Source organism: Aptenodytes patagonicus, chromosome 2 (assembly GCF_965638725.1).
Source record: "Aptenodytes patagonicus chromosome 2, bAptPat1.pri.cur, whole genome shotgun sequence".
NCBI classification, from domain to species: domain Eukaryota; kingdom Metazoa; phylum Chordata; class Aves; order Sphenisciformes; family Spheniscidae; genus Aptenodytes; species Aptenodytes patagonicus.
The window spans coordinates 84,843,138-84,866,019 of record NC_134950.1 but is presented as its reverse complement, the minus strand read 5'-3'; the positions used below and the strand labels follow the sequence as shown (position 1 = coordinate 84,866,019).

The window sequence follows — 22,882 nt, the reverse complement described above, 5'->3', positions numbered from 1 at the left end:
AATCTACAAAATAACTCTTTAGGCTAACTTCACTGTGAATTGGTACTGTGTAGACAGGCAAATTCAGGTGAAATCCTGGGCAAACCTTGAGTTTTGAAGCAATCGTAGGAAGGTATGAACCATATACCTGGGTGTAGAGACTGGGGGGAGGGGCTGGCAAGAGAAGTGACGCTCTCCAGGCAGCCCCCAGGAGGCTGCAGGGTGTCCTACGGGATCTCTCCCAGCTGGGCTTGGCAAGCTGCAACCGGGGTGCTGCCCGGGAGACGCTATGCTGAGCTACAGACAAGGTGGGAACCGTTTCTGCTGTTGCTGCCAGGAGCCGTTGTGGCTGGCCATGGCAAGGCGAGCTGGGGGGAGCTGCTGATCTATAGAAGATGGCCGTGTCCGAGGCAGTTGCCACCTTCCTGAAGGCTTCCCCCCACCTTGTTTCTGTCTGGCGGGGCGGGCAGCCACAGCCTCCACGCAGGTTCTAACAGGTACCCATTCGACAGAAAGTCCCTCGTGCTGGTTTGCCCCAGCTCTAACCTTGATGGCACAGCAGTTTGCCTGGATGTCACTGTGTGAACCTCCAAGACCAGCAGAACCCCATTTTGGACAGTACGTATCTCAAAGCCAAACCTATTTTACCTGCTCTCCTCTTTATTCAGATTTTTTTTTTTTTTGACACAAAGACGAAAGAAGAATGTTTTTCTTTGTGTAGTGTATGTATTCTTAAACTTGCTTTTTTAGCCACGCTTCTTGTGCTCTGCACGTTAGCTCCTGTGACACCTTAAAAAAATGAGAGTTGCACACTCGTGATTATTTCTGATATCAAGGGCTGGTCTCCCATATCACTACTCACATGCTAGAGCTCCCAAAGCAGTGTTAGGATTCTGCCTGCGAATGAAAGACTGACTACTGCATTCACTTTCTTTATGGCTGTAACTTACTTTTTAGTACAGTTCTTCCTGTAATGTGAATGAAAGAGGCCCGCTTTAATAAAATATATCTGCAAGATTTGATTCTCGTTACCGTGTTTCTTGTGCTGTTACTTACCGTAGGGCGAGAGTGCAAAATGGTGACCAAGAACTGTTTCAAAAAAAATGAACACTTTATATCTGCATTGTGGAAATGTAAAAGACTGAAAAAGCTACGGAGCGAGCTGCCGAACGAAGCCCAGTGCATCCCAAGGAGGTGGCCCGAAGGGTGTTTTCATCTGCACCATTCTCTCAGTGCGAAGTAATGGCTGTTGCAGTACGTGTTTAGTAAAGGAACATAGGTACAACAGCCCGTACACAAATTTGCCACAAACTTAAATAAGAGTTTGTTGTGTGCAACGGAAGCCTGCAGGTATATATTCTTTAGAAGTCATTTAACTTCGTCAGTAACTTTTGCCGGATGGCGGTGCTTTGCATGGCTTTGTGTTGCAAAACAAGGGAGCGGAGCGCACCCTCAGACCGGCGGCCAGCCTCTCGCTTCTCTCCAGTGCCCGCGCCCGTTGGACTCCGCAGCTGGACGCGGGTTTCCGTGCCCCGAGCAGCCGCCCCGGCGCGGCGCAGCGGACGGACCGAAACGCGCCCCCCGGGGCCCCCGCGGGCGCCGCACCGGGGGGCAGCGGCGGGACGGGAGCGGGGGCGCCCGGGGGTCGCTGCCCGCGCTCTGGCCGGGGCGGGGCGGGGCGGGGGCGCGGCTGAGCGCGGCGCAGGGAGCGGCGCGGCCCCGGCTCCGCCTCTGCCCCTGCCCCGCCGGGACGGGACGGGGCGGCCCCGGGCAGGAGCGTGCGGCGGCGAGAGCCTTCTTCCTCCTCCTTCTTACCCCCTCCCCGGCTCCCAGCGGCGGCTATGCGCTGCCGGGTCCGCCCGGGCGAGCGGCTCTGAGGGGGCGGGCGGACAAAGGCTGCGGGCCGGTGCCGGCGCTGGGGCGGGATGGAGCGGCGCGGCGGCTGAGGCGGCTCGGTGGGGCCGAGCCGAGCCGAGCCGGGCCGGGCGGTAGCGGCACATGGTGTGCGGCTGGGGCCCGGCGCTGCGCACCCGCGGGCGGGCCCAGGGGCCACCATGGACAACTTCTTGGCGGAGGTGAGCGCGGGCCGGCGGGATCTTCCTCCCCCCCTTCCTCCTCCTCCTCCAGCGTGGAGTCGCTTTGTGGGGCAGGAGCCGGCAGCAGAGCGGCGAGGGGCTCCCGGAAGGTGTCGTGTGCGTGTCCCCGAGCACCTCGGCTTGCAGGGGGTTTGCAGGAGCAGTCCCTCGGGGGTCGGGGCTTCGTGAACGGGCGGGGGAGAGCGGCGCCCCCCCGCAGCCCCCCAAATTATCGGCCGTTTTGGCTGTGAGCGGGGGCGGAACTCGAGGCCGCCGAGCTGAAGCGAAGGGCTGCCGCCGGCTTTCCGCCGGCTCGGCGCTCGGCGCTAATTGGGGCTCATTAGAGGGGGCAGGGGCCGGAGGCGCCGGTGCCGCGACTTTGCCCGCCGCGCCGCCCGAGCCCCCGCCGCCCCGCGCCCGCCGGCGGCACCTCCCGGGGCGGGTCCCGGCGGCTGGGTCCCCCGCGGGAAGCAGGCTGCCGCGGGCTCCGGCGGGGCTGGTGCGGGTCCCTGCCCTGCCTCCCGCCCCCGGCGGCGTGGCAGCCTCTGAAACCGTGTCTGGGGGGGGGAGCGGGGAGCTCCCTCCTCAGGGGTTCCCTGTATGAAACCCGGGGAGTGTACTTTTTCCGCCTTGCATGGGCATATGAAGCTTCAAATGATGGAGGCTTCAGAAGCAGGGCTGTTGTTAGGCAGTCTTTTTTTAAGGTCTGTTTATTAAGTGCGTGCTATTAAGCATAGACAAAATCTCCCGATGCAAAATGCAAAGTAACGAGGCTTAAGTCTTGAAAGTGGTTTGAGCTTTACCATTATCTTGTGGATCTTGACAACTTCATCATGTCGGGTGAGGAAACCAAATCAAAGATGCTTTACTACTTGCTCAGGCTATACGCTAAAAATCAAAAATTGGGTCCTTTTCTGGTCTAAGTTAGCTGAATTTTATACAGCAATATTTTACCAAATCGGTTCAGCCCACCTAGTGTCGACACAGCCTTATGAACATAAGGTGTCTGGTATTAATGTGGCGACTTCTGTGTGTGTGTTGTGCTTGTAGATTGCTGGCAAAGCTTGCATCTGGGTTGTGACTTCTGGTAACTGACTGCACGATTGCCTTAATTGCACCCCTCGCTGCTAAAGCAGTTGCACTGTCAGGGTTGTAAATACAGGCCAGGCGTCTGTTTTACAGGACTGTGATTAAGCTGCAAAACCGTCCTTTGCCCTCATGAAATAACTTCCCTCGTGTTCTCGGTGCTGCTGTTGATGCTTCCCCAAGAAAAATAGGTGATTTGTTTACCGGAATAGTAATTAGTCAAATAAAAGAAGGTCTTACACCTTACTGCTTGTTAGCTCTTCATTTGTCAGACAACAAAAGTTCTGTCAAGTTCAATAGGAAGGTAGAAACTCAGGATTAACTTTCAGAAAGTCTGAGTTAAGTAGTAATACTGCTTTTTTTTTTTGCTTTTTTTTTTTCCTGTAGAGGATGTAGCCCTCGCCTTTCAAAATCTTGCAAGCCGTGAGCAATATGGTAGTATTAGGCTAGCCTTGCAAAATTAATCTGAAGAGTCATTCGCTCTGACACAGAGTACAGTAGCGTGCCCTACATAAAGGTGAAGAAGAGAGTTAATGGTTTTGACTCCCCTAGTAGCGAAAATTACTTGCCCCGGGGAAAAAGCAAGTAAATTTTGCCAGTCTGTGTTAGTATTTCAGCATGTATTTATGTTAATTTGTGGTTGCTGCATGCAGACTTTGATCTTTCTTAAGAACTCTTACTCCCTTTCAACATGTTGATATTACTTTAAAAGATCGGTAAATATAGCACCTTGACTTTAATCTGCATCCAAAGTCCCACCCATAAGTATAAACATTTTCCTCTCCTCACACTGGAGCATATGTAAATTGCATATAGGGAGCGTAAGGCACAATAGCAGAAATGCACTGAGCCTGACCCAGCTACCACAGAAAAATGTCTGTTGAAGGCACTGGATTGAGCCACTAGCTGGGTAATTTAATTTGTGCGAGGCAGACATCCTGCAGCTGCTCTTTATGAAAATATTTGCTGACTTATCTGAGAGAATTATTGTTCTTGTTAAAATAAGTTGTAGTGCGTGGAAGAAAGAAGCAGCTGGATGAAAGGCACAGGTAGAAAGCCTGGTCTGCTCTGCTCTTGTTTGTCAGTGATGTAAGTCTGCTGATATAATTACGTTTTGGGAGAAAAGCTGGTAGGTAAGAAGGGTATATACTGGTGCTTCACAGGGCTCGTTCCTCAGCGTTACCAAGAAGCCCCTGTTCGCTGCACTGGAGCCAGGAGTGTCTTCAGTCTGGCTGTTGCAGAAAAATACTGTACAACTGAAAGGTGTTACAGGAAAAAAAACCCCCGCATTACTATTTTTCCCGTATTTTTCCATAGCTAGATGCTGATTGTAACCTGCTCTCAGTATAGGACGATACTCACTGGAACAAGATGAGGCAACTGGGTAAGATACTGCCGGAGTGCAGGAACGCACGCGTTGCAGAGGAGGCGCTCCTGTTGGGACTTGCCATGTTAAATGTGATGTGGGATAACGCCAAGCTCCCGCCGATCAGCTGACGCTGCTGTCGTCCGTGACTTAACGGCTTTTTGACTTCTGAATCTTGCTGCCCAGTGTCCTTCCTCTGCTATTTCTTACATGGCTTTTATTCTTCTAGGATGACAAGTGGTTGTACCTGTCTCCAGAGGAGCCTTGATCTCCATCCCTATCCCAGTTTTCTAACTCAGCCAGTTGAAAAAAAATTGTTCTGAATAAAGAATTAGGCTAGAAGAGTCAGCCCTGGAACTTACCCCCCAAAATGCTTTTATTGCTGGAAGATATTAAAGTAATTACAAAGTTGCATTCTAAATACAGAGGAGAAGTGTTTTCCGAGACTTTTTAAAACTATTTCAGCCTGTTGGTTGATCTGTGCTACCTTTTGGTGTTTGAAGGAAGGTCGGTTGGTGGAACTGTAACTTTTTCAGTATATTTCTATAGTCATATTTTCATATATAAAGTGTTAAAACCTGTAGAAATCCCGAAGATCCATACTCAGAATTAAAAGTATGGATGTGTGCAATAGAGCCATTTGGCTGTGTTACTCAAAACAGCCTGAAAAAATTGTTCCCATATGTTTTACCAACAGCTAGGGTGCTTGCAAGGGATCAGTCTCCTTGTGGTAGCTGAGGTCACACTTCTTTTTTCCAGTGAGAATGCATCTGTGCTAAAAGGAGATGTATGCCATGAAGGAAGGAGAAGAGTCTTCTCAAGATGAGAAGGAACACAAGGAAATTTTGCACAAAAAAGGCGGGAGAGGGAAGCTCAAACTGCCTCTTCAGCATCTGAAGTTCCCAAGCAGTGCTTACCAGAGCAGCAGGGGAAGTGGATGCAGAAGTCAAGTTCATTTTCCTCCTCTTGTGTGGGGAGTCACTTTGCCCAACGTATATAGTGTGTTGCACTGAACCATGGTCACCCTCCTTGTCACAGGAGAAGTGTGGCAGTTGCTGGCCAAGCTGAAGTCAGAGAGTGGTTGAGGTTGGGGAGGGCACTTCTGGAGGTCATCTTGTCCAAACCTGCCCTCCAAGCTGGTGCTCAGCTCCTGGGGAGCTTGCAGCACGGTGTGCATAGTGGTGGCTGCAGGGATTGACTGCATTTAGTTGCTGCTAAGCTTAAAAGATCAAGGATTTTTTTTTTCCACCCTTTATTTCCACAACTGGAAGAGAAGGAGGAAGAACAACTCTGTCTCCTGCCTTCTGTCTAGCATGTCTGGGTAGATGATGTTGAAGGAGGGGGTATTAAAAGCATGATCACGATCATAGAGGTCCTACTGATGTTTCTCTCGTATTGCACAGAGGTTTATTGGGAACTGTGGGGTAGCTTCCTGTGAGGCACAGCAGGTGCTCTGTGTCCAGCATGCTTTTATTTATAGCAGTACTGCTGGTACCTCGAGTTCAGAATGGTTTCCTTCATTTCAGCTTTCCACAGTTGAACATACTTGCTTGTGTACCCTATTTTAAGGCAGGGCTCCCAGCATGTGTCCTGAAGGAGCAAGTGTCGAACATCCCTCTGTGGGAAGGCTATGGGGCAAAAATTAATTCTGAGGCTTTGAACTTAGCTTCAGGGGGCTGTCAGAGGTGGTATCTGCTGAGCCTGGAAGCTCTTATATATGCAGCTTGTGGCAAACTTTTCTTTGGTGTTCCCGTCCTGCGGTGTTTGGAAGATCACTGCCTCCCAGTGCAGAGTCATTCATGGAGACCTTTGAGAGGTTCGGTATCCCCTGCAACTGGATGACCTTGGCACTGCCAAGTTTCTGCTCTTAAAGTGAAAATCTGGTGATGCTAATAAATTTTGGCATCGATACGCATGGGTTCTGGCTGTGCTGCACAGCATAGCTTACACGTTTAGGACAATCTCGGAGGTCTCCTGGTTTATGTTAAAAGCGTTTTACTGATAGAACAAGTATGGGTTTTGATGTTCCAGCTTGTGATATTGATGTAGCTTACACCAGCAAAGCTGCATTTCAGACTGGTGGGGCAAAACCATCATCCCATAAGCGACGGCATACAGGTTACACTTCTGGAGGACTTCTGAGCACCCAAGTCATGCCAAGAAGGAACAGTGCCTCTTTTGGCTGTTGACATTGGCTGCCTTTTCTGAAGTTTCTGAGCTGTGACTACTTCTTGTAGTTAGTTTTTTTAAAAGCTGATGGTTGTTTTGTCAACAGTTATTTTTAGGTTAATTAGAGAGCATTATGTTTTGAGTGGAAAACATTTCGAGGGGGACTCAGGACTACCTTACCGAGTCAGAAAGAAAGTTTTTGTAGGTTTGATTGTAAGTCTGGAAGTCGTGTTCAGCTCATTGGTAGCACGTCATCGTAACTGCCTGCAACACGGACTTCACATGTGCCTTTCATAACATAGATTTGTGCAACTGAAGCATAGTCGTCGTCGCTGAGCTGGAGCCTAGCAGCCCTGCTGGCACCACAGATATTGTAAAATGACACAAGAATTCTCTTAAAGCTGCAAAACACATAACTATTGAAATTAGCAATAGAGGCTCTACATTGTGCAGGGTCTGCTCGTGGTTTTTTAGGTATGTTCAGTCAGACTCCAGCTACAGGAGAGCTGTGAAACCACCACCGTTACAAAAGTCTTGGCTGCTTCTGAGTCTTGGCTTTTTTTGGTTTTTTTTACGTTCTGGTGACACCTCACTGAAATGGTTACTTTTTTTTTTGTCTTTTCCCTAATTGTATGTTTGTGTCAGCACTTTGTGTGTAAGCTATTTTGCGCTAACCAGACTTTCTTCTTTATATGTATTTTCATTTGGTGAGCCCTGTGTATGGGTGATACTGAAGGTTGTGAACCTCTCTGGCTCTTTTTTGGTTTTGGAGCTGTCGCACAGCCTGCTGCCCGGTAAAAGGGAATTGTGTTTGACAGCACGGCCAGTCCCAACTTATTTTTGAAGCTGAGTGGCACGGGCTTTTATCAGAAACGCTCCAGAATTTTTTCCATGACTATGAGGAGGCAGGAGAGGACTACTTTGCGGGAGAGAGGGAGGCAGAAAGGAAGGGGAGCTTGAGCCTTCTGTGTCGCTTGGAGAATTTAGTGTGCTGGTCCCGTCAGTAACCTGAGAAACCCTGCAACCTTCCAGTGCTCTTGTTGCCCCAGTGTGCTGCGAAAGACGGAAGGAAAAGTTTGGGGCCCCTCATCAATAATTATGCGGCCGGTTGGCTTGATTGTACCACATTGCACTTCCTCTGTAGTGATTTTAGCTGAATCTTGGGCTTCAGCTTGGTGAGACCAGTATAGTCTCACCAATCTGGTTTTTGGCTTTAGAAGATAGCTCAAGGAAAATTGGTAGGTCCTTGGCTCCGTGTGTGGGTGCATGTGTGTGTGGGTGCATGTGCGTGTGTATTTATATAGTGTCACTGTTTGCACAGAACAAATCCAGACGTAACCCCTAGCAAGTGAATAGCATGCCTGTTTTGTTTTTCTTTTCTTTTAATATGGGGAGTGAATATTGATGTAACTTGAAAAAAAAATTCTAGCAAGAGAAGCGTCTTTTTGCATCTCCTGGGTGGATGCAGCCCCAGCGGAGGGTGCTGCAGCCTCCGGTGAGGGCTGGGAGCAGCAGCTCCATCCCTTGCATGCCCGGCATGGTGAGTGCGTGCCTGTCGCAGGCCAGCAGCACCATGCACACGGTTCCCTGCGGTTCTGGAGGGAAGCATGTCCTCCGGGTAGTTTGATCTCACCAACCTTTTCGGCCGCAGGGCTGGTGTTTTTCCTTAGTGAATCACAGTCCCCAGCTGTGGTCTGAGCCAGGAACGTAGTTTTGGGTGGGGCCCCGGTAGAAGGGCAGGAGGTAAAAAGTCACTGTGAATTAAGACTTGCTGAGGGGGAAGAAAAGAATTACCAGCCTTAAGTCACTAATTGTGGCTACTTTACAAGTTTTGGGATGTGACCTCGAAACTTGCTAGATTGATTATGACTTCAGGCTTGTATGAGAGGGTCATGGCTTAGGCGTTCTCATTTCTCTTGATCTTCCTGTTGTTTATCATTATGTGACATTTAAAATGTCACATAATAGCTGTTGGGGCAACAGTTATAGGCAAATTACTGTTGTTCAGGTATTATTGGTACAAATTTTGTATGGTGTGGTTTTTTGTTTTTTTTTTTTTTAAACTTATTTAGGATTTTCTAAGATGTCCTATGTATGTCTGAAATTTGAGCATTATCCATTGGTCATATTTACTGTAATGCAACTTTGTTTTGGACAACTGCCTGATTAAGAAAGGTTAAGTGGATTATCCTTTTGGTTAGTAGTCCATTAAGTAGCTCAAACACTCCATTTTTTTTAAAGACGGGACTTTTCGAAGTTTGGATGCAGAGTGGGAACTGATATTAACTACCCTCCAGATCTGCTTTGTGAAATAAACTATATCCATGCTGAAGAAGAAATTACCACTTTGTTACATGGAAAATATGAGCATTATATTAGAAAAGTATACTGGGAAAGGTTCGTTAGGACAGAAGGAATGAGTAAAGATTACCAGTATTTCTAAATGTACCTGTAAGAACTAGGAGGATGTTGGGGAGGAACGTACTGTCTACTCCTGGACTCATTTCTGCAAAGTCAGCGGTCAAGACTGTCATCTCGGGTAGGTCCAAATACCGTTTATGTTTGTTCTTGATGTCCTCAGCTGGGCAGCCAGTGTAGAGCCAGGTCGGGGGGGGTCTGGTGGCTGCTCTGCAGGGTGTCCTTCCATGGACATTGTGACTGGCTGGACACTTTCCCACTGCAAACCAGTGCCTGACTGGGGAAGGCTGATGAGTTGTTTCAGCTGTAAACACGTCACTCCTGTGCTTGTTTTACTGAAAAATGTAAATACTTGCTCTCTATTTAGGTGCTATTTTCCTTTGTGGCCAAGTGACTGTTTTTCTTTCTAGCCTGTAAAAACCTTTTTATTTGGCAGAAAATTTAGAGGGTTGGTTTTTTGGTTTGGTTTTTTTTTTTTCATTGAAATCTCAAATATGAGTGATGTTGGAGGAACTTGATAATACGTGTTTTTCCTTGTTGAATGCCTTACTAGGAACAGATGTGATTTTGGTTCAGATTTGAAACATGGCAGGTATTGGTGTGTTTGGTTTTACTGACCAAAATTAACATTTCCATTTTGCATAAACTCTTCTGTAGAGGGGTTTGACATATATGAGATTTTGTAATTTTTCCTAGTGAGCAATTGGTGCTTAGTTATTTTTCACTAAGGAGGAGCAGCCACAGTCGGTAACTGGAAAAAAACCCAAAGAGCACTCCTGCCCTTTTAAGGCTTTGAGGAAAACTTTACAGTGTACGCTTTTGTATGGAAGGAAGTCTTCAAAAGCGAAAGGTACTTGTCACTTGTATGGTTTTTCTGAACTTGCAGTGAAAAATCAGATCCAGTACATTTTAAGCTGGATTTCTTATGTGTCTCAGTGGCCCTGCCCCCAGTGGGTAAATATAAGCACGTTGGAGCAAAGCCTAAATGTGGGAGTCAGTATAATACCTTTTATTCCTTCTAGGATTAATGGAGTGCTGAAGAAAAACATCCTGGGGGATAGACTTTATCAATTTCCTGTACCATCCAGTGGCCCATCAGACTTCAGAGTTGAATAGGGTTCCTGTATTTGTGTGTTAATACATTTTAGCAAATACTTAAATTGCTTCAGTGGGGCATTTCGCCTGGTTTATGGTATCAGACTTTCTTTTCTTTGGAAGTATGTAATCTTCGTCTTGTGGCGAGCCTCGCTAGAGATTTTTGAGTAAATATTAAGCAAAGGTGAATATTGAAGAGATCAATATTCTCTTCAACCCATCTCTTGGATGCGTTAAATCTTTCTATGAAATTATTCGGGTTTTGGTTCTCTTCCAAATGAGGGGAAGAGGAAGGAAGAGAGGGGAGCTCAGCAGCAGACTTCAGGAGCCAAGCTGTGCCTTCACATGTGATCCTGGCTGATGGCACACACAGGGTGAACGGCTGTGTTGGAGGACTCAGGAAATAAAAGGCTAAGTGCACTTTGATATGTTAGTGTTACCTCTTCCGATATATTCTTGGGAAACTATTCATAATCCTTTATTATAGGGCAGTGATACGAGAGTGTTAATACGAGACTGACTGTGTTTTGTTTTGGAGAATGTCCTTGCGGGAGATGCCCGTAAGGACACCTTAGCAGAGGAAAATGTTCGGTTGTTGCTTTTTCCCCTGGGGGCATAGCTACATTCCCACCCTGAGCAAGTTTACCCAAGGGCTTTTTCTCATGCCTCTCTACTGGAGTAGTTGTTAAAAGTACTGAGGGTTTTTTGGGTTGGTTTTTATGTTCTTAACTACTTGGTGTGGTTATGCCGGCAGAGTGGCACCCTGCTGCCCAAGCCTGCTGTCACAGTCTCAAAATCAGGATGGATTTTGGTGCCTGTAGCATAATCTCGGGTAGAGACCTGAGGCTAAAATGGTTGATGAGCGCTAGCTGCCATTAACTCCAGCCAGAATTACAAAGCTGACTATTTCTGAAAGTTGTGATCAAAGTTAACACCCCAACCCCCTTGGCCCTCTTTCTCCCGCTTTCTCTTACAAACCTTCAAAAGGCTTTAGAAAACTCGTTTTGATGAACTTTCCAGCATCTGGAGAAAACATTTCTGTAGTTCTTGAAACGATGCTGGATTGTGAAGGTGGTGCAACTGGCAAAGTCTTGCATGGCTTTGATGTTGTGCACTGCACGCGTATGTTGTCCTTCTGCCCAACCTTGCTAACAGAAATGCAGGATTTCTTTGGAAAGATTCTCACGCCTCCCCTTTGCGTTCAGCCAAACTAGGCCTGGTTTTGGGGACAGGAGATAAGAGAAGTTTATTCCTTGTTTTGGAAAAGTATTGATGTTTACAGTGTTAACGGAAACGGATTATTTGGTTCTGTTTTAGTTGCTGTTGTTTAGTGTGCCATTAAAATGTTTACTCAGATGAAGTTAAATATATTTGTTAAGAGAATGGGATTGTTTTTCTTACAAAGTTGTTTATCCTGAGGAAAAGTCAAATCCCATTGTTTAATGTACCCGTCTGGTTTACAGAAGCAGTGGAGATAATTTCTATTTGACCATTTTAGTGGGTCAAAAACCAACTGTGTATCTTGGTTAGGGTATATTTTTATTTGCTTCAGAAAGGAGCCAAGTTGGCAGGACGGCGGAGTTCACGCCGGGACAAGGAGTAGATGCTGATTCTGTCGGTCAGACTTCTTGCTTTGTTGGTTGTCTTCTTGGATCTCTTCCCCTTATTAAATATAGACTGTGGTTTTGTGATTAGGATTTATCTCCTCATTACAGCTTTCTGGTGATGGGTACGATGGATAGGTTTGTTTGGTGTGTGCAATCAGTTAGTATATACCCTAGAAGAAAATGAGAGCGGCGTTTACAGCAGGGCTTTGAAGGGTGGCATTTCCTGCTGCTCTGCAGACCGTGTACCAGGAGGAGTGTCCGATGAAGTGAGCTCTTTGTTGTTGAAACTCCCAGAGTCGGATTCTGCCATGTGATACTTGATAAGCTATTTCAAGGAATAAACAAACGCAGCAAATCTGAGCTGGAAAATATAGTTTGTGCAGCAGCCCCTTCCCCCCCCCCCCCGCAATTACATTTCTAATATTTTGTGCGCCAAATCAGAGAAGTTTTAACAGATGGCAGATGGGATTTTGGCATAAAGTTGCACAGCGCTTGCAGCAAAAGGGAGATTCTCTGTTTTGTGTTAGTTTTGAGAGTCTCTACTCCCAAGTTCTGCATTTCTGTTGCACCATTTCTGCCATCATTTTGCTTTGGTGATTCAGTACCTTAAATGACTACAGCCCTAGTGCAGTAGTAAACTCCCTGGGTTTTTTGTACAGAAGCCCATGATTAAACATAATTGCAATGTAATGAAATACTTGTGTTAAACTTTTACTGTATAGTTACACCTTTGTCAGTAGGATGCCTTCGTACCGTGCAGTTAAGGTGGAGATGCCATCAGTAGCTGGTGGAGGACTGAAGGTGGTACCCAAATGTGTGCATTTTCTTATGAGCATCCAGTCGTCCTTTGTCGGTGGCTTGTTCTTAGCAGCCCTTACTGAGCGCAAAGGGAAAACTTGGAGTCATGGGATCTTTTTCCTTCAGATACTGATTCAGCATTTACTGTGTTCCAGGTGCTTCTGGAGTCGGGCAAATACAGGCTGTAATCCTGAATTTTGATTTCTTGAACTTGGCTGCTGCTTACAGAAACGCTCCTTTATATTGCTTGCAGATATTTGATTTGAAAAGTGTGCAGCCACTTTATGTGAGAGAGGCCACAAAAGGTTTGCTGTTTTCCTGAGATTTTTGATTTTTCTGCTGGAAGGCATCAGAGTTTTTGGTAGGCAGCATGAGCTGTGGCTGTCCCGGAGCACAGGGATTTGCCTACCGCTCCGCATGTAGATGGGAGTCGTCTCTCATTCGGAAAGAAGAGTGGGTGCGTGTTAATCAGTGGCTAAATTGATGGGGCAAGAAGGACTCAAGGCAGCAAAGGTCTGGACACGTGCAGCAGCAGATCATGGGTCACGCCACTGCGGGGATCGCCCGAGGTGCTCCTGGGGAAGCGGAGGAGAGGAGCTGGTGTCAGGCTCCATGCAGGAACAGATGCTTTAGCAGGACGACTTCTCAAAGGGGTCTCCTTGTTGGATGGGACAACGATGTCTGATAGCTACAGCTTTAAAATGCATAAATTAAGCTTTTTTGGTTTTGCAATTCCTATCAAAGTTGGAGAATAATCTTCTGTTGCTGTCCTGAGGCCAGCTGGAGTTTTCCTAGCTGTAGGTTTTGAGTGTATTTTTTCTGGTTGGGTCTCTGGTATTATAAATGCCAACATTTTGGAAAGTCTTGCTTTTTAGGGTTGTCTTTTTAAATCTTTTTTTTTTTTTTTTGGCGGTATTGAGCAATGATGTGCTTCTGGATAGTTTCACATAGGCTTACTGCAAAAGTCTGGGGTTATTCTTGAGAAAGCTGCAGTTATGTATGTCCTAAAAAATAGGACTTTGGCATTTGTTAGTACTGCTCCGTTGGTGGCAATGTTGTTGTAGCAAAAATTGCCCTTCTTAGTTTTATTGACACTGAAATTCCTACTTTTTGTTGTCATGTGATCATCTTTTCCCCTAATTTTGTTCTAGACGCTGTACCAGAGTAACTAGTAATCAGCAAGTGGCTCTTTCTCTCCAGAAGAGCAGTCGTGGTGCTACCACTTGCTTTTCAGGAAACAGCTGGATTTTTATCAGATCTTTGTAATTGTTAGAAGAAGGAGAAATTTCAAGATATCTCTGTCATGTGGCGAGAGCTTTACCCGAGACTGCCGGAGGCAGCCTGTGCTTGGGACCATTAGGAAGTCTGCTCTTTACATCTTCACCCATGGAAGGGTCTGAGACCACCTGGAAGCTAGGATGCTCCTTGTTTGTGCTTTAAAAAAGGAAAGGCTATGTCAAAAAGGTCAAAGCTATGACTATATAAGCTGCTGCTTCTTTTGTGGGTGTGTATATTTATTTAGCTTGCTGATGTTTCATTGTACTCCAGCTGCAATGCTGCGTGCTGTTGCTTCCTTTCCTTATTACCAATGAAGAGGAGGAGGGTGGGGGACAATAATACCTTGTACTCTTTGCCGGTGCAGATCTAAATATGTGTAGTTGGAATTAACTGAAACAGTAAAACAGATCTGCCTTTTGTTTGTTTGTTTATTTTTCAATGACCTGGGAAGTTCCTTGACAGCTCAGAAGCCATGCTGAGCAAAACTAACAAAAACGTCTGAAAAGCTGAAAGCTTAAATTCCCTGCTGGAAACGCGGTTTGCTGAGGATTAAAAATAAGTTCAGAAGTGGTAACCATTAGTGGCTATAAATAAAGAGTTACTCATCTAGGCTCTCAGATGGATAAAAGAGAGAGGTTGTTCCAGTTTTTCATCTTTACTGTGTGGTAAAAAGTAAGGTATGTCATGCCCTCCTATTTTTTAGATAGCTTTAAAAATAGCTGCACTTGTGCTGTTTTCTGCTCAAAGAAAGGTCTTCAAGTATACTTGCATAATTGGCAAAAGCTGTCTGCCCCCAGTCTGAAATAAATACATTAATTTATGAATCATTTCACTTTTAATAAGTTGTGTTCTCTGCAGGGCAGTGTCTCTATTCTGTCAGTACATTTACAGTTTTGATAAAACACTGAATTTTGTTCTAAACCAATATCTGTAATCGTGTGAGCAATATGGAAACAGTGTAGGGGAGTAGCTAATGTGTACCTAGTGCGTCAGTAGGTCTTGTCTTTTGGAAAATAAAACCTGGTTTGCAACCTCATGAAGGAGCAGGCTGATTTTCTTCCTTGGGGACACCTGCTGTGGCGGTGAGGAGGATGCCACAGACCAGCCTGAAGTAGCGATGCCCTGAGACTCCCCTGGGGACCCTGGAAGAGCCCTGAAGACCCTGGGCCCTCTGTGGAGTTTGGGAGCGGCCTCGGAGGGGAGGCAGGTTTTCCTAGTCTCCAGGTGTTGGGATTAACCTTTTCCAGAGCGGCACCTTGTGCAGTCTGTGTAGTTGGGTTTCTTGTACTGTGTGTGGTGCTGATCCCACAAATTACATTTTTAGTTTAAAGTCTTTGTTTAAAGCAGCAGCTACCTTTTACACTTAGCTGTGCGTTTCAGCCTAATTAAGTGAGGAACTTGGGGGCTCACATGAATAACTAAATAATAATTAACCTCTCTTTGACTTCACTGGTGCAGAACTGGGATGTTCATCTTCAGACCTAGGTTTCTTCTGCCTTGGCATTGATTTGACCAAGCATTGACATTTGTCATGTCCTCTTTCCCCTTTAATGCCAAGTGCGTTTGTGGACATGCTATGCTTCTCAGGCTCCTTTGGAAAGTAGTAATAATAAAGATGCAATGCTCTTGGGCTTATCCTGAGTCAGAAGAAGTTTGGTTTTGAGTGTCCTACTTGTTGTGGCTCCCCGTACAGTGCAGTTTGCACAGCAGCTCTCTGGAAGCAGAGAGGCTGTTACAAAGGTCTCTTCAGAGCCGCGGGTAGGAGAGGTGAGCAGACCGTTCCTGATCGTGAGCTTCGCTTCTCTTATCAGCAGGCGTTGGCAGTTTGCAAACAAGCGGCTGCAATAGTGGCTTCTGGCTGGGCAGGAGGGGGAAGTTGTTGGCGAAGGAAAGGTGTGCGGGTGGGTAGGTTTAAAGGCGCAGGAGAGTTTTAGGGTTTTGGTGACCTATAGCTAAGCAATGCGATCATGGCTGAAGATAAAGAACCCAAAACAAGCAGTGAGAGAAAGTGTTGAGGGTTGGGTTTCTAAAATTTGGTGCCTTGACTTGCTTAATGTTGGTGTGTGTAATTTTTTCCATGGAGATTTAGCTCCTGATGTTGCTCTACTTAAAATAAGTAAAGAGATCTTGATTCAGCAAGGTTGGTAATCCCAGGATGAATATGGGACACACAGTTCACCTGAATTAGAGAAGAGTCGTAATGTATTTAAAATTAAGCATGTTCTGAAATACCTTGTGGTTTTGGCTTCTAGCTGGGTACAAGTCGTTTGGCTTCCTACACATCACAATCCAAGCTTGCCACAGGACAGTTAATGAACATCTGGGGAAAGATGTTCCTGACCATGGCGGGGGGGGTTGAACTAGATGATCTTTAAAGGTCCCTTCCAACCCAAACCAGTCTGGCTCTGCGAACTACCCCTGTTGAGACTCAGGAAACCCCCAAAACTCCACTTAACAGTAACCAGTCAAAATGACTAAAATCTAGTAGGTAACTACTGCTGATCTTGGTACAAATTTAGTAGTAGTGGCCATGGTTCAAGCCTAGCTTCCGTAAAGCTACTCTCACTGAAGTGCACACTGAAGTGCCCTTCTGCGTCGCTGCTGTAACTCCCAAGTGGGTAACAGTGAGTGAAATCGCCCCGCGTAACGCGTGCTGCCTCGTCCCCCTTTTACCCAGGAGTGCTGGTGCGGCCTCTGCAGCCATGTCCGTACCGTCAGGGACAAGGGCAGGAATCTCTGCCACAGTCGGGTCTCTGTGCTCTCCGCACAGATGCGGCTTTGTTAACAAATGACTTGTCTAACTTACTACCGTTTTTTAATCCGTCTGAGGATCATTGTTACATTGATTTGTACGTTGACTGTGGAGCTGCTTTTATTGCAGACATGTTCCTGGAAAGCTAGAAATGATTTTTTTTTTTTAATTCCTAATTCTTTTGTTTGTTTGTTTTTTAATGAAGCCATCAAGCCATCTCCTTACCGATGCAGCGCATGGCATGTGTTGAGGGAAGAACATCTACCACTGGTGACTTTTGTAGTGGAGATGTTCAGAATTGACTCTGAAGTTGCATAGGAGATTTTTTGGCTTTTTAGGAAGCTGTCATTAAGAGACGATTGGCTTTGGAAGGCTGCAAATGTTGCTAACGTATTAGCCCACAGAAGGCTGAGTTTCAATGATGCTTCCTTTAATTTAGCAGAAAAGAAGCGGAGCAGTGCAGGAGTAAAGGAGAGGGTGTCTCGTAGTTCCGAACTCTGCTGAAGAAATTGAATTGCATTAGGACTGGATAGGGGTAATTACACGCCAGCCTGTGTCCTTCAGGCACCGGATGGTACCATGAGAGCTGCTGCTAGGAGGAAAAAAAAAGTCTCAAGTTGGAGGCATTGTGTAGAAAATAGACTTTAAGAAGAATTGGGCATTGCTTTCTCCTTGAAATGAGCAGGAAGAACCGCGTATGACATTATGCATTATTGTGTAAAGTAGAAACTGAGTTTTACAGGGCAAGTAATGTTCAACACCTGTGGTGCAGCACTGTCCGTGTTACTCTCACAGCTACCTCGGGAACGGCGGGTGTGGATGTGTGTGTGCACTCGGGGTGATTCATGACCAGCCCGTGCTCGCTCTTGAGTATTCGAGATTTGACTTGCTGGGAAAAATTTCTGCTGGAAGCTTCTTTTCGCAACAGAAGGACCATTGAATGTAATCACATCTTTAATTTCTGTAAATGTGTCCATAAATTATTTTTAGACAAATAAATGGATACAATTTTATCTGAGGGAGAGACTTGTACAGCATATTGGGGTAAAAAAAACCCCAAACAAACTTCTTGCAAGCTGTCTGAAGTTGTGTATTACCTCTGGAAGTTGGGTATGTTTGAGATATGTTAAGGTGATCTGGAGGAATTAAAATGAAGCGTGTGTCTCTGCATACTTCTGGCTATGGGCCTAGATTTTGTAGTTGTCCTGTACAAATGGGATCTCGCTTATGTGAATATGAGGTGGGGATTTAACTCCTAGGAGAAGAAAACATCGTGAAAGCATGTGTATATCTGAAAATATACACAGACGTTCTGATGGTCTCATTTGTGCATAAACAAACATGCTCGTGGCTATCTGAAGATGAAAGGGAACTGAAAATATGACCAAAACAATGTTGTATAGGCGCCCTCTTCAAAAGATCTCAGTTCAGTGATGAACACGCTGCCAGAGTTTAGCCGTGCTCATTGTATGTATTAGCAGCTAGAATTATGATGAAATTATAGTCACTTCTTCAAAACAAAGACAAGTTGATACTTGAAACAACAGGGAAATTGTAGGAAGACTGGCTTGTGAGCGAGAGGGAAGGTGATGTCATGTGAATGCTGTTGTGGGATTTGGATGATTTAAACTGCATCGCTGCATCTGCCAAAGACTTGCAGCCCTCAACAAGTAATTCAATCTGCCTTTGCCTTGGTTCTCTAGTTGCGAAATACCATAGGATTTTCCATTTCCAACATCTTTTTCCCTTTTCCCGGGTAGAGAGGTGTAGTGCATAAGGTCCTTGCACCAATGCAAATAAAACCAGATCTACCGCCTGTGCTAAGCAAGGAGCCAAGTTCTGGGTGACTTCCTTGGTGAAGGAGCTGGCACGTTGTCCTTGTGGTTTGGAATATTTTCTGCTGGAAGTGGTGTGGAGCTCCAAGGACTCAAAATTCATTTCCTTACAGGTGAGGAAATCTCTGTTCCTCCCTGCAGAATGGAGTATTTTATATGCTGCATAGGGGGGTTAAAGGTAGTATGTGCAGTAAGCAGAAAGTTGTTTTTCCATTTTGAGATTGTTTATGGCTTCTTTGAAAAGAAAATTGGTTCTATTTAAGGCCACATCTTTTTGACCAGCCAAGTTAAAGCTTGGAGGAAGTTAATATGGAGCTGGCGGTGGAGGAATGCATTGCTACTGCAACATTTATTTGCAGTAAAGTGTAAGTGGCTTTTCATGATTCCTACTGTCCTAGAGTTAAGGACCGCTGCAGGGGCACCAGCCTCAGCAGAACTGTCATGTGGGGTTGGGTCTTCTGGTATTAATGAGCAAGATGCTTCTCAGATGTTCTGCTGCTGCTCTGAGATTAATAACAACAGGCTGTTTTTCTTTTTTATTTTTGAAGAGTAAAAATAGCATTTTGGCTAAAGCAGTCTGAACAATTAGTAACATGTGTAAAAACATTCACTTTTCTTGAAATGACACTTCTGAGAGTAATTCAGTAGGGATAGGTACCCCTCCAGGTGACCAAGTTTGAGCATTTTTCCCAAAGGAGGTCTGGGCTGAAGAAGCACTCATTCATTCTTGGGTGTGCGTCACGTTCACATCAGCTGAAATCAAGCACATGCTCTTTCTGACTAAGAAGGCTTTCCTGAATCCTCTTCTGTTCTACAGTAATTTGCCTATAATGCTTCTCTTTGCACAATTCCATGCTTCAGCATTTGTGGAAAAGTTGTTTTTTTCAACAGTGTTTAGGTAATTTCATTTTACCTAAGAGTTATTTAAAAAAAAAAAACAAACCCACCACCCAAACCCAACAAATAGCTGTTTTGTTGACTCACAGTGTAGTAATATGAGGAGTGACTTTTTTACTACTTTTCATACTAGTAATAGATACTGGCTGTGTTTAGGCAGAGGAAGACATTTATATTTGTTTTAGACTTGCGTTCTTTAGTGCCATAAAATCTGATTATGAGTAAGATTAAATATGTTTTAATAGCACTATGTCAAGCAGTCATGGGAAATTCCCAGTCTGAGCTTGTGCTGCCATTTAAAAACTATGAAGTCCATAAACTTTGGGTTTTGTTTTGTTTTCTTTTCTGTTTTTAGGGTTCTCTATTATTTAAGAAAAAGCACCTCTCTGGGTAGGGAAGAATCAGTAATACTGCATTTTGAGTGCTACACTTGCATTTTAATTTAGGCACCCCGCTAATTTCACTTGAACTTACCATGCTGTCACCTTCTTTATAAATAATTTAAAGCAACATCCTTGTGATGGAAAGCCTATAAAGTCCTCCCAGGTTTCACAGGCTGGGGAACTGCACCACGCTGTGGGAAGTAGATGTTTATGGAATTGTCTGGGCTGCCATTTACAAAAGAGTTGGTTGACTTAATTCATTGCCAAGTAAAATAAATTGCTGTGTAAAGGTTCCTGCTCCTGAGTAGACATACTTTCAGAGGTAGCTAAGAGAAAAGTCATGCTTCCCTGGGCTTTCGGGTCAACAAGGGTTGCTCATGGAATCTTGCTGTCCAGTATGTTTACTTGTAGCTTCCCGCATACGTTTTGGGTGGCAGGGAGAGGGGGGGGAGCTGGGAAATGCAGAGCAGGGATGTGTAAACCTAGTGGAGCAGTTTCCTTACAGGAGAAAAGCATGCTTTTGTTAGACTTCAATCTGCTGCATGGTCAATGTATGTTGTCTATCTGTTGTCTGATAGAGGTATATGTTAGTCTATGGGTAGCCTGAAGTATTGGATAGTGTGTTTTGAAATACGACTTCTTCTTGAAGACAAGGTGGCCAGAGTGGAAGGAGGTGCCTGCTCCTGGGTATGCTCTTGCTGGCAACGTGATCCCCTACCTGTTGGTACATCCCAAGCTCTCCACAAAGATACTTGTGCTTCACACACAAATACATCTCACACCCCCTAGGTCTCCACTGTCACTTCATTACTTTCACCAGCCTTAAAGTCTGCTGGGTTTCACTTCTGAGTATCTCTGTCTCAAAGCAGCTGTGTTCTTGCCGGGTCTTTCTCTGGTCTCGCATCAGTTTTTCTAATCTGTGGAAGCACAGCTCTCCACAGCTGGCGCTGACGGGTGCTTCCAGGCTGGGGGAGATGTGGCTGCTAGTTACAGCTGGCAGGTCTTTGTGTGAAGGAAATGGGATCTCCTCCCTGGATTTAGACCAAAAAAGTTGAGTTTAGCATCTCGGGCTGAGTAGGTCACGTTGGTAGTAAAAAGTGCAGTCTGATTTCAGACCTGATCCTGGAGAAGTGTGTGTGGGGGGAAATATCTCTCTGCTGCAGTGATGCTCCGCTTCTTGCTTGAGTTAGTCCCCTTGGCTAATGGGAAGAGTTTGGGTGCAAGGGGTCCCCACCTTGATATATGAGTGGTGCACCTCTGGGAGATTACAATGTATAGTCAAAATTGCTCAGTTGAGAAGGTCCTTTGCCTGCTGAGAAGCATGCAGCTGTTCAACCCTGTTTTTATTACGCTTTTGCACACTGGACGTAGTAAACTAGAAGAGAATCTCAGCCCAGATGCATTTCCTTGTACTCCTCGTTTATCTCTGGGATAAATGCCTGTTTTGTCAGGTGTTAATGCTTTAAATCACTTCTGTTTGGTTAAGCTCTTCTAATTGCTTTGTGGTTTAGTTTTGGATTAAATCTTCTATCAACTTGCAGTACAGTAAAACATGCATACATGCAAAAAAAATAATTACAGAAGCAACTGCTCTGTGTTTCTGCTTTTTCTGCCCCTGCCACAAGTACTAGGTTGAGGTAGTCATTTTTCCTTTTAACAATTACCAGTTCATGTAAACATGCATTGAAGGGGAAAAAAAAAAAATCAGCACCAGAGTGATGCAGGAAATGTTCATCCCTGTCATGAAAACAAGGACGCAGAATGGGAATGTGTCATATATCTAGGTGTGCCTGCAAGTGAGGAAACGTGCCGCACCTTTTTGTTGAAAGGTGGAGTGCAGATTTTAAGCTTCTTTGGAAAGATGCTACAAGCCATGAGGAAAGGTGCATTGTTGTACATCCAAGGAACCTGTGAGCTGCTTTGTATGACCTGCCTTGGGGATTTGTCTACAGATGCGAGATGGGAAGCAGTATGAAATTACAGGGTTCAGTCCAGCGTATGGCGTGAAAGTTTCTATGGCAGGAGAAGAGAAGGTTTGCTCATACAAATACCTGTTCTGTTTCTGGGTTTTCTACTAAAGGTGTTCCCTTCTGGCAGTTTACTGGTGAATGAACTTCAAAGGAGTCAATTTTTATTATATGTAATATATATGAAAAAATCCCAATAAAAGAAAAAATGACTTGCCGTAATGACTCAGGTGACTCGCCCTATAGATGCTTCATTTTATAGTTGCACAAGTGCAGAAAAATCAAGACGTATGCTAATAAGAGTAGCGTTACTGGAAGGAAATGTATCTGGTCGGGGAGAAGAAGGGGACTAAGCAAAAGCAGGAGATTGCTTTTCAGAGGGTTGTGACCTTGAGGGGCTGAATATAATGAATGCAGTGTTTCAGGCTGCCTTTTTACCTTGCAACTGCTGCGTACCATTGGTATTCATCAGCAGTGATGGGGCTGTGCAGTGGGAAGCCCTGCAAAGCATCACCTCGTCTCTAAGAGAAGTTTGAAGCCGATAAAGTGCAAAACTGTTCAAAGCGCATGCAGGAAGTGCTGCCTTTTATCTGAACTTCATGGCTTTCGAACTTTACCTAAAATATAGGCTTGATTGCTAAATTTGCCTTCAGTATAGATCCCAAACTCTCTTTTCTACTAAGTTACACCTTCTGTATGTATTACAGTGGTGTGAAACGCCAGCGGTGCAGCCTGCTTTGGTGTCACGTAGCCTCTGGGAAAGCGATTAGCCCTGATCGACAGTCTTCTGCTCGCACCATCCAACAGCTGAGAGAGAGACTGGGCTGGGATTAAATTTCTCTTCCACTACTGCCACCTAATTTTCCTTGTCCCCTGTGTTGGTGAAGTGAATTAAGTGTTTTCAAATAACTGTTGCAATTGATTTTTTGTTTAAAAACATTTGATCACAGGTTTGAGAAGTAACTCATGAGCAGCCATTTCGTATTTACTGACACTTTGGTGTTTGTTTCAGGGTTGGTAGATTAGATTCTATTTATGAGCTATTTACAAAAAATGAATTTTGAATTGAATAATAAATCATTTAAGGTTATAGGTTTTTATCCTTCATAGTTTGATACATTCTCTTTATATTTCAAGGGGGTGGGGAGGTCCTTTTCCATTGAAATACAACAGTGAT

The 22,882-nt window shown here is 45.2% G+C and overlaps 1 protein-coding gene across 2 annotated transcripts in view; it reads left to right on the top strand.

Moving 5' to 3' along the window:
• The first annotated feature begins 1,775 nt into the window (after window positions 1-1,775).
• MYO10 (myosin X) overlaps window positions 1,776-22,882 on the top strand; it is a 175,417-nt gene continuing 154,310 nt past the window's right edge. For both annotated transcript variants that reach the window (XM_076330372.1, XM_076330371.1), the window contains exon 1: window positions 1,776-2,054. In XM_076330372.1, coding sequence (XP_076186487.1) covers window positions 2,034-2,054 — 21 coding nt within the window. In that variant the 5' untranslated portion in view covers window positions 1,776-2,033. The remainder of the gene's footprint in view (window positions 2,055-22,882) is intronic.